This window comes from Solanum dulcamara, chromosome 12, assembly GCF_947179165.1.
Source record: "Solanum dulcamara chromosome 12, daSolDulc1.2, whole genome shotgun sequence".
Lineage (NCBI taxonomy): Eukaryota > Viridiplantae > Streptophyta > Magnoliopsida > Solanales > Solanaceae > Solanum > Solanum dulcamara.
In genome coordinates this window covers 17,086,800-17,099,308 of record NC_077248.1, presented here as the reverse complement: position 1 = coordinate 17,099,308, position 12,509 = coordinate 17,086,800, and the positions used below count along the sequence as shown (strand labels likewise).

Sequence of the window (12,509 nt, the reverse complement as noted above, 5' to 3'; positions counted from 1 at the left end):
TTTAGTCACAATCTTTCCATGATCATATCCTCGCCTTGCCTTAGCTTGTCCAACCCTTATCATGTCTTAGCCACATCTTGCCTTACATGTTTTAACCTTGCCTTAGCGTGCCCATCCCTTGTCATGCCTTAGCCACGTCTTGCCTTGCATGCCTTATCCACGGCATTGACAAGGTCTTGTCAATTGACCTTAATCTTGACTGATTGCATTGGCCTTGACTAGGCTCATCATGTAAATCCTTAGTCATGCTCGAGCCACTCAAACCATCAAGCTAAGGGTCTAGCAAACCATCATGCCCAACACCAACTCAAACAGACTTTTCTTTGTTGCTGACGACCTATGCGGGTTGTAGCAGAACTATGCACTATCCAACAACTCAACCCAATTCCTCTGACTTGCAATCTCATAGTGTCTTATATATTCTTCAAGCAGACTAGTTTTGGGAACGTGTATTCCACGTTTATCCCATAATTTTTCATAAAATTTCTAGAAGCATGATTTTATGTTGATAGTTATTTATCGCATAATATATTTTTGTAGATATGTTATAACCTGTATTGATTAATATATTTATATGTAGAGCTTACATTCTCATCAAAAATAAAAAAGAGATTACACATATGATTTTCTAGACTAAAACATATTCTACTAAATGTTTCTCTATAAAAACACAATCTTGTATGTTAATAATTTAATTTGATATTTACTTATTTGTTTGCAAAATTAGAAATGTTGAAATCTGAAAAATTAGTTAAGATAATTTAACACCTAATCTAATGTTACGAATTTCTACTCTAAATTTAAGAATAAAGAAATAACAAATAGTATGGGGTATTATTATCAATAAATATTAAAATAACAAGAATTTACTATCATTTTTCCCTTTTCCCTTTTCTCATTGTTTACTTTCATTTTCATTTTCCTCTGTTACTAACTACATATATGGATACTTGCAACTTTATGCATATGTTCATGCAAATTCTTCTATTTTCGAAGTTTATGCAAAATTCTCCCAAAATCATTGTTTTTTAAATTACGAATCTTAGTGTATTCTCATTTAAATTTAAAAGGCTCCAATACAAAAAGGGAGAGAACTAAAGGAATTTTTGAACATTTAAACAAGCGTTAATGTAGCTTCAGATTAAAACTTTTATAGATTTTGCGACCCTTGTTTCCTTTCTTCTCTTCATTTCATTCCATGAAAAGCTTTAATTGAAATTACTGATTGACCTTGTATTGTTAATGCCTTGGTGTGTTACGTCGTACCTATTTCTATTAAAATACAGACCGTGAAGAATTTGAATTTGAGCTTTGAAAAAATGAGATGCTGAATTTATATGATGTGTGTATGTATAAAGTATGTTTGGAATTTAAGGAAGATCAGTCCTCTCTTGTTTTTGGATGAAGTTATAACTAAAAAGATATGAAGAGATTTGCATCATTTGCACAATGCAATTGAAGATGAGAAAAGAGACTAACAATGTAACTGAAGGAAAAAGAGACGTTCACGGTACAACAACAACATATCCAGTAAAATTCCACAAGTGGGGTCGGAGAGTGTATGATGTATGCAGACCTTACCACTACCTCATGAAGATAGAGAGATTGTTTTAGAAAGACCCTCAACTCAAAAGTCACAGCCCCAAGTAAGAGAGAAAACAATATATATAGCATAATGGCAAAACAAAAAAAATGAAAAGCGATGCAAATTTTAGAAGACAAGAACAGTAATGATAGCAAAGTAATGTGATAACCAAAGGCAATAACAACACAACTATAATGGCACGCCTATAAGGCAGCACAACTATAAGGCTTTTGCATTGTACGTTTAACCTCGTTTCACATTTATAAAATCTACTAACTAAAACTTCCAATGTTTTAATGCGCGCACGATATATATATATATATGTATATATATATTTTTTATCTCTAAGGTATCAAATAAATAATGACAAACATTCGGTACAGATAAATATTTACCTATCAATATTATGAGTTACCAAATATAAGGGGGGGGGGGAATTAATCATGAAACAACATACACAAAAATATAAATTAGTAATATAATTATATTGATGATAAATTAAATTTTATTCTAACCAACTCACTTTCTTGAAGCTTGTTATAAGATTAATAGGAACTCATTCCCTGTTCGGCTGCAATAATATGTCCTTGACTTTCATTACTGCAGAAATAAATAAATGTGGTGCAGTGAATTGGGCGGGCTGCTCCTTCCTTAATAAGTGGTCTCAGGTTTGAGTCTCGGGTATGAAAAAAAATTTTGGTAGAAAACGCTTCCCCCCTAATGGAGTCCTACGCGGTGCGAATCCGAAATAGTCAAACTCCAATGCGGGTACCGGATACAAATGGAAAAACAAAAAAATAAAAATAAAATAAATAACCACCAGAAGGAAATTAACTACAAAAAGTAAACAATACAATTTTCAAATAAAATTAGTGCGCTGACAAATAAAAAAAACACATGAAGCATAGAAATGGTACTTTGGCCTGGAATATAAATAGCAATACGAGGTGTACATTTTGGACTTATGAGATTCTTCTTTAATGCAGAAATAAATTAATGAAGAAAAGATCAATCTAATAGATTGGATGAATGTGAACATTTGGATTAATATTTCTTTCAACTCTTTAAATTCTCATTAAACGCAATAAATTGGTTAATTATATGTGGTGACTTCCCATTTAGTTGTTTATATATCCTCTATTAGAAGGTTAATTTAGTATTTGGTATAAAGTTATTACAGACTTAGTAATTCGATTAGGGGTAATAATGTTGTTAATTAACTTTTTAAACTTTTCAACTTTTAAATTAAGAGTAATTAAGACTATATAATAAATTAGCAATTTATTTACCAATATTTGTTTAGTTAGATTATGATTTAGTGTAGGGGCCAAAGGGTAATCTAACTTTTGCATAACATTCTTTCCACTTTTAGTATAATATGATGATTGATCCTTTCAGTTTTTCCATCAGTTTGTGGGTGGTTTACCATTGGTAACTTCAAATCAGTACCCATTATCTTGAACAAAGCAGTCCAAAACTGACAGGTAAACCTAGCATTACGATCCTCACAATGTCCAATGGAACACCAAAATTCTTCACAACATTCTTATAGAATAACTCAACAACTATTTCAGAAGAACATAAAGTAGGGGTAGCAATAAAAATGTCGTATTTTGAGAACCTGTCAACCACAACCATGATTGATGCTTTGTCATTCACTCTTGGAAATCCACTAATGAAATCCATTGAAAGAGAAGCTCATGGATGCTCTACAATAGATTGAGGCTGAAGTAACCCAGCTTTCTTCCTTCTTTATGTCTTTTCCAGTTGACATACTAGACATGATTTCACATAGGCCTCAGTGTCATCTTCCATTTTTGGCCAGAAATAATTTTGGAACAACAATGCCATCATCCTTCAACACCTACATGCCCCAACATAAATAGTATCATGTGTCTCTTTTAGGAGTTTTCTTCGTAACCCATCACCTTGAGGAACAATGATTCTCCCCCCTTTGAAATAGAGTAGATTGTCCTCGATCCAATACTATTAATTATACCCTTCTTCACTTGATCCATTAATTTAACATATAATGAATCATATGCAGCACTAACTTTGATCTTATCAATAAAATCAAATTCAAGTCTAGTAATTGCCTACATAGAAGCTAATACCTCTTTGCGACTTAGTGCATCAGCCACTTGTTTTTGCTTGCCTGGTTTATGTACCCACACGAAGTCATATTCAGCCAATATCTCCTGTAATCTAGCCTGCTTAGAACTCAGTTTCTATTGAATTTTGAAGTACGTATTAGCCACACTATCTGTCTTGACAACAAACTTCATCCCAAGTAGGTACACCCTCCAGATTTGAAGATAATGGAGTACTGCCACCATCTCCTTCTCATGAGCAGAATACCTTTGCTCCACAGGATTTTATTTTCTGCTCTCAAATGCAACAAGATGTTCACCCTGCACCAGCACACCGCCAAAACCATAATCAGATGTGTTAGTGTGTACCTCAAATGGAAGATCAAAGTCAGGAAACCGTAATATTAGTTCTGATGCAACGACCTTCTTTAACGAATTGAAAGCCTTCTCTCTTGATTCTGACCAAGCCTATTTCACGTTCTTCTTTAGCAAATCTGTCAATGGGGCAGCTTTTTTTGAATAACCTAGTATGAACTTCCTATAATAGTTTAAAAGTTCTAAGAATGACCTCAGTTCTTTAACCCCGTTGGGTGCTTGTCATTCTACAATCGCCTACATTTTCGTAGGGTCCATGCGCACTTGATTTTTGCTTACCAAATGGCCCAGAAACTTTATTTTGCAACTAGAAAACTCACGTTTTCCATCTTGACATAGAGTTAGTATTCTCTTAGTCATTGTAGCACCTTTCTCAAATGCAGCAGGTGATCTTCTAGAGTCCTACTATATATGACTATATCATCTAAGTAGACTACTACAAAGTCATCATGATACTCATAAAGTACATTGTTCATTAAGTTGCAAAAAGTAGCTGGGGCATTAGTCAGCCCAAATGGCATTACAAGGAATTCATATCTACTATATCTAGTAACACAAGTGGTCTTTGGGGAATCCCCCTTAGCAATACACAATTGCCAATAGCCAGACCTCAAATCTATCTTAGAAAAGAAACTAGCCTTAGATAACCTATCCAGCAGATCTTGAATCAGTGGCATCAGATACTTGTTCTTCACAGTCAGTTTGTTCAATGCCCTATAATCAACACACATCCTAAGACTGTCGCCTTGCTTCTTTTAGAACAGGATAGGCATACCAAATGGAGCCTTCAAAGGGTGAATCATTCTAGCATCAAGAAACTCAAACAATTGCTTATGAAGTTTAGTCAACTCCAATAGGAACATGCAGTAAAAAAGACGTGCCGGTGGCACATATCCAGGAATCAGTTCAATCCAGTGATAAATTTACCTCCCTGAAGGTAAATCTTTAGGTAGTTCTAGAGGCATCATATCCTAATATTCAGCCAGCAACTTAGCAACAACATTTGGAAATTCAATCTGCATATCTGGCTTCACTTCAATCAAGGCAGCAAGATAAGCCGGTTCACCTTTCTTCAAGCCCTTCTCAAAAGCCATAGCAGACAGTAGTGCATCAATTCCAGTATTTTTCTTACTTTCCTCATCAAAGGGGTGGATTTCTTTAATGAATTCAGGGTCCTTCTCACCCATAAACATCAGACTATCTAAATGAGAAATATGAGCAATTCTGAATTTCCTCAAAAAGTCAATTCCCAACAACAAATTAAAATCATCAAGTGGTATAACAATCAAATTATGCACATCAGACCAGTGTCTTATCATTAGAGGCATATCAAGAGTCATGCCATAGCCTATTTGTGCGATAGAATTGACTGCCTTCATCCTCGTTGCACAACCAAGACACCTTTAAACCATACTCTTTGATAATTCTCGAGGCAATAAATATATGAGTCACACCAGTATCTACTATCTTAATCACACTCTTATCTTCGATCTTTATATCAATGTACATTATAATCCCAAAGGTGTCTGATAAATCATCCACCATTTTAGCAGTATTTATTTAGGCAACATCAGCAGCAACAATTTCATCAGTGTCAATTTTACTAACACTAGAAAAAGTGTTTAGCAAATACAAAAGGTTAACATAAGTAGCAATTTCCTATCCCTTTCCCTTTGTTTGTTTCTCCTTTTTGGACAGTAGAGTATTTATTTTGCTCTACTTAGGATAGTTCCTTGCCTGATGGCCTGGTTTTTATCAAATCCAGCAAACCTTTTCACCAGTTGCTTGCTTTGACTAGACGACGCAACATCCATCTTTTCCTTTGTTTTGTCATTTCCTTCTTGCCTTCAGTTGTCTTTATTCCAGTCTTTACCCTTCTCCTTCCTCTTATTCTTAAATGAAGGAGTTGGGTCAGTAGTGGCATTATTATCTCGGAAATCAATCAAGGCATCTGTTGTAATAATTGCACTGGGCAGATCTTGGATTTTCTATCTACGCAATTCATTTTGTGCCCACCCCTGCATGCGAGAAATGAAGTTGTACAACTTATCTTTGTCTGGCATGTTTTGAATATCAAGAAAAGGTGATGTGAATTCCTTCACATACTCACGAATGGATCCCACTTGTTTCAAACATTTCAGCCTATCCCTAGCCACCCAAGATGAGTTACTTGGCAGGAATTTCTCATGAAGTACATCCCTAAGTTTTTCCCGCATATCAACCTTGGACCTATTTGCACTCTCATCATCAGTATTTTTTGTTTGCCACCACAGAATAGCATCACTACAAAAGTAACGGACTGCAATAGTCAACTTGTCATTTGCAGGGACATGAGCACTAGCAAAGTAATGCTCTAGATCCCATAAGAAATTTTCCAATTCTTTGGCACCACAAACACCATCAAATAACTTGGGTTTAGGAACTTTGATTTTGGCATATTCTTCACCTCCTCTAGGAAGATTTACAATAGCCAGATGAAAGACTGTCACCTCCATCTTCAAATCTTCATTTTTCCTTCTTAAAGCCCTCAATTTGTGTACCCACAAACCTATGAAAAGCCTATAATTTAGCCAACTTGCCATCACCATTCCCACAATAAGTCTGCATTACTGCATTGATGCCCTGAATTCAGGTCAGAACATCAACCATGTTTCATCGCTTGTTGTCATGCCCATAATGGCCTCCAATCGTGCAACCTTTTTCTGTAAGTCATTGTAATTATTTCCATCATCAATTGTTAGTGTCGAAACCCTTCGCTCTGATACCAGCTGCAAGAATGTCAACTCACGATGATCTAACCTACTTCGACAACCTAACTCTTTAGACTCAACCTTTCTTTCTTTTCTTTTAATCTCACTTCACACTTAGACAATGCCTACAAATATAAAAACACACCATCATGTATAGTAACAAGTCCCAACTCTGTATTAAACTAATGTCACAAAGAAGCACACAAAATCAACCTTACAAAAATCTAACCCAATGACTCTCTGCCTCTGACTGGTCTGCCTATGCCATTAAATAGGCCACAATACCCAATCATATGCTAGTCATGCACCTTACAAAGTCAGTTGACATCCCCAACTAATAGGCCAAATTCAAATTCAAATTTATAAGCTTATCTAAAATGTTGAAAAAGCCAAAACGGCTAGAAACTGCCCAACCACCCAACTACCCATGCATGTGCGAGGCACACGTAAGAAGCCTTTAATTTTGGTGCCAAAATCAGTCTCTGACCGCCCAAACTCGTGCCTGCCCATGTACCTGCATTATGACCAGGTCCTGCCTTACACAACTTGTTATTGTGGTCCAGTCTCCTCAGCTTTTGCCCCTTCATCAAGAAGTTAGCCCACACTTGTTTAGCCACGACTATGCCATGAACATAGCCTTGCCTTGACTTAGCTTTCCCAACCCTTATCATGCCTTAGCCACGCCTTGCCTTGTATGATTTATCCTATCCTTAGCTTGCCTAGTCCTTGTCATGCCTTAGCCACGACATTGCCAAGGTCTTGGCAATTGAACTTAATCTTGACTAATTGCATTGGGCATTAACTAGGAACATCATGTAAATCCCTAGTTATGTCCGAGCCACTTGAACCATCAAACTGAGGGTCTAACATATGTTGTACTTCTATATATTGTAGGACCCGCATGGTCAAGTTTCAATTTTCAAATGAGCCAATCCTAGAATGGATAGGTAGTTTTTCCATGTTTAACGATAAATTCATCTCATGACTTAAAGCTCCAAAAATGATTTTCAAAGGTTGCATTTATCATTTACTCTTGTGTCAGTTTCAGTTGCTAATGAGTTTTTGAAAGTTTTCCCCGATGAGCTCCCAAGTATTTCTCCTGAAAGGGAAATAGACTTTGGTATTTATCTTCTCCCCAATACTCAGCCTATCTCTATTCCTCTGTATCAAATGGACCCGACAGATTTGAAGGACTTAAAAGATCAGTTGAAGGATTTGTTGGATAAGGGTTTTATTAGATCGAGTATATCTATATGGGGTGCTCCGGTTCTCTTTGTTGGGAAGAAGGATGGTTCTTTTTGTATGTGTATTGACTACAAAAAATTGAATAAGATCACAATTAAGAGTAAGTATCCCATTTCAAGGATTGATGACTTGTTCAATCAACTTTAAGGAGTAAGCTATTTTTCAAAGATTGATCTTCGATCGGGCTATCATTAAATCCGAGTAAGGGAGTGTGACATTTCGAAGATGACTTTTAGAACTTAGTATGGTCACTTTTAATTCTTGGTTATGTCTTTTGGACTAACGAATGCCCCTGCAGCTTTTATGGATTTGAAGAACAACATATTCAAGCAATACTTTGATATGTTCGTTATTGTGTTTATTGATGATATTTTGATCTACTCTTGGAGTGAGAAGGAGCATGCCAATTATTTGAGGATTGTCTTACAAATCCTCAAAGTCCATCAATTGTTTGCTAAGTTTAGCAAGTGTGAATTTTGGTTGAGATCAATTGCTTTCCTTGGCCATATTATCTCTGGTGAAGGTATCATGGTTGATCTTAACAAGATGGATGTGGTTAAGAATTGGCCTATACTATTATCCCCTCTGATATTCAAAGTTTCTTGGATTTATCCGATTATTAGAGATCATTTGTGGAAGGGTTCTAGATTTGGGAATGGAGACCCTAGAGTGACTAATATTATCACAAAGTGTACAAAGAATCAGATGTCTTATTAGTAGTTTCATTTTCAAAACCTATTCCAATTTTTGTACAATGTGTGTTATTGCTAAGTTGAGTTACAATCATGGAAGACTGGGTCCATTTATTTGATCTCTCAAGCTCATATTTAGTTCTAGCTAATTCAAGATTCATTCTTCTAGAGTTTGTTTTTCAAAAAACAATTCATTTTTAGACTCTTAAGATCTTGTTCACAGCTAAGTTGGTCGTCACTGATCTTTCCCTTTCCTTTGCCAATGGCACTTAGCTTCAAGACTTCAGTTTTGAGAGGCAAATTACTAAAATCAAGTTGTTGAACCTTTTCCTGTAAGAATTGGTTTTCCTCTTTTAGACCAGTGTTAATTTTCCCAAGGTCAATGTATTCAAATTTTAGATTAGTCATGGAGGCTAACAACTGATTTTTGTTATCTTTCATTTCTAAAATGGTGTCTGTGAAAGTTAGAATTAGAGAAGATATCTTTTTCTTTGAGAATAGTTTGAGTTTGTCTTTAAAGTCAAGAAAATTTACCACATTTTCTTTATTGTCTAATTCAAATTCATTATCTGAGTCCTCTATGGCCATCACCACGAGGTCTTCTGTTTCTTCACCAGAGTTGTCTAAACATGTTCCCCAAGCATCATACATTGCTTTGACAGTTCCTTCTCTTTCATCTCTCTTTTGCTTGATAGCTCTCTGTTTTCACTGTCATCTCTTTCTTTTCTCCACTCAATTTCCCACATAGGACAACCTTTAACTTAATGATCAGTTTTTTCACATTTGTAGCATCCGTCAGTTTGTCCCTTTTCTTGATTTTTTTCTTTATTTTGTGTAGGTTTATTTCCATAGTTCATATCCTTCTTGAAGAATTTCTTGAAGTTCCTGCTAATCAAGGCTATGTCCTCATCATCTAGATCAGATAATCTTTCTCCTGTTACATGAATCCAATTTTCGTTTCATCCGGGGAAACTCCATCTCATCACTTTCAGTTTCCTTGAAATCTTTGCTTCCTTTGTTCCTTTTAGGGTTATCAACATTCATCTCGTAAGTTTTTAGATTCCCTATAAGCTCATCCAGCATCATGTTTGTCAGTTCCTTAACTTTTCGAATTGCAGTAACTTTTATCTCCCATGACCTAGACATAGTCCTGAGTACCTTGTCAGCCTATTCTTCAGTAGTGTATATATTTTTCCAAAGACACTAATTCATTTACCACTATAGTAAATCTTGTGATCATATCCTAAAATGATTCCCCATTCTTCATCTTGAAAGCTTCGTATTTTGTGCATAGTCTAGCAATTCTAAATTTTCTAACTTGAGTAGTTCCTTCATGCACATTAACCAGTGTGTCCCATATTTGCTTTGCAGTCATACATTCAGATATGCAATCGAACTCATCAAGTCTGAGTCCATATACAAGGATACACTTAGATTTAACATTTTTTCCAAGCATCCTATAATCAGATTCCACATATTGAGCCTTGGGATTTGGGATGTTATTTACTTTAGTATCCTTAATCATAGGGATTCGTGGACCATCAGTAACTCTAATTAAAAACATAATTGAAACTTTCCAATGCAATTCATTAAATTAGGGTTACAAACCTAATTGAAATTCATGAGATTTTGAGTGGAAACCTTGGGACTCCATGGGTGAAAGGAACCCATGGATCAATCCCTACATACCTTGAATGATTTTGAGCTTAGAATTGAAAAAGGAGACTTGTTCTTGAAGAAACCCTAGCCAAACTTGATGAAGAAGATGAACCCTTGAATAAAACTTGAGAGCGAAGTCTTAAAGTTGATTGAGAATTAGTGATGAAAAAGAATATGTTTAGGAGTATTTAGGATATTTTCATAATGAATCTAGTCCTAAAAATGTCCATATACATTAATGAGGTATAGGGAAATGACTAAATTACCCCTCATTTAACTAGGACTAGGACTCACCATGGAGGACACATCATGGTGTGTGATGCTCATCACGGCCTATGGTGGTGTCCGTGATGTTAGCCTTGGAATTGGAATTCTGAAGTTGCAGGGGAAGATTTCAAAACTTACTCCACGGAACCCTTCATGGTATGTAGAGTGCACTACGGCCCGTGAAACATGGGCGTGGTGCAGGCCTGCATGTAGGTCTGCAAGAGTGACCACCACGAAACCCCCCACAGTCCGTGAAGCTCTGTACGGCCCATGGTGGTGAGGCGTGGTCCTTGCATATGAACATGAATGCATATGAAATAATGAAACAACTGAAATGCATGATTTGGGATGGTTGTTTCACGAAGGATCTAAATACCTCAACTAGGCACAAAAGTAGAGAGATGAAGATATTGGGACATCATATCGGCTTCGGCCTCCCATGTAGCATCTTCAACCTCTTGATTCCTCTATAACATTTTAACTGAAGTTATTTCTTTGTTCCTCAACTTTCTAACTTGCTAGTCCAATATCTCAACCAGAACATCTTCATAAGAAAGACTCTCTTTGACCTCAATGCTATCCAATGGCACAATGGAGCTAGAATTACCACCAAAGTTCTTCAATAATGACATATGGAACACTGGATGCACCGATGCCAAATCTGAAGGAAAATCCAACTCATTAGCCACCTTACCAATTTCCCTCAAAATCTAATATGGGACAACATAATAGGGACTTAGCTTCCCTTTCTTACCAAAATGCATCATACCTTTCATGGGTGAAATTTTCAAGTAAATCTAATCGTTAACCTCTAACTCAAGTTCCCTACTCCTCACATCTGAATAGGAATTTTGTCGACTTTGGGCCATTTCCAACCTTTATCTAATGAGTCTAACCTTCTACATAACCTTAAATACCAACTCGGGTACTATTAAAATAACTTCACCTACCTCAAACCAACCAATAGAGGATCTACACCACCTACCATGCAAAGTATCAAATAGAGCCATCTCAATGCTAGAGTGATAACTGTTATTATAAGCAAACTCTATTAAAAATAAATGATCATCCCAATTTCCTTTAAAATCAACCACGCATGCTTTCAACATATCCTCTAATGTTTGAATGGTATGTTCGTCCTGACCATCTGTTTGTAGGTGAAAGGTCATACTTAGCTTTACTTGGGTACGAAAACCTTTTTGGAAAGATCTCCAAAACTAAGTATCTCAATCCAAAATAATGGACATGGAAAACCATGAAGCTTCACCAACTCTCGAATATGCAATCTAGCATAGTCCTCGGCTAAATATGAAGTCTTAATTGGGAAAAAATGAGCCAACTTAGTCATTCGGTCAACAATCACCTAAATAGTATCATTTTTCCTATGAGTACGAGGCAAACCAGTAACAAAGTCCATATTCAAGGCTTCCCACTTCCAAGTAGGAATCTCAATGTATTGAGCCAAACCTCTCCAATTATGATGCTTAACTTTGACTTGTTGACAATTAGGACACTTAGCCATAAATTCTAGAATGTTTCTGTTCGTGCCATTCCACCAATACACTTCTCTCAAATCTCGGTACATATTTTTAAAACCGGGATGAATAGAATACCGTGAACTATGAGCTTCGAGACAATATCATATCTTTCAAGCATCAACATTCAGCACACACAATCGGCCTTGATATTTTAATACACCATGTCCTCCTTGGGAGAAAGCCTCAATGGTTTATTCGGCAACCGCTTTCTTCAATTCAACCAAAGTCGGATCGCCATCTTGCTTTGCCTTTCCATCAGCCACAAGAGATGATTTAGAACAATTTTGCACAATAATGCCACCACCCTT

General features: G+C 36.2%; 1 protein-coding gene across 1 annotated transcript in view; it reads right to left on the bottom strand.

Moving 5' to 3' along the window:
- Nucleotides 1-4,781, bottom strand: part of LOC129875648 (uncharacterized) — a 38,948-nt gene extending 34,167 nt beyond the window's left edge. Inside the window, exons 1-3 of the mRNA XM_055950932.1 lie at nt 4,518-4,781; nt 4,003-4,143; nt 3,700-3,813 (exon numbers count right to left, since the gene is read on the bottom strand). Coding sequence (XP_055806907.1) covers nt 3,700-3,813; nt 4,003-4,143; nt 4,518-4,781 — 519 coding nt within the window. The remainder of the gene's footprint in view (nt 1-3,699; nt 3,814-4,002; nt 4,144-4,517) is intronic.
- Nucleotides 4,782-12,509: the final 7,728 nt, after the last annotated feature.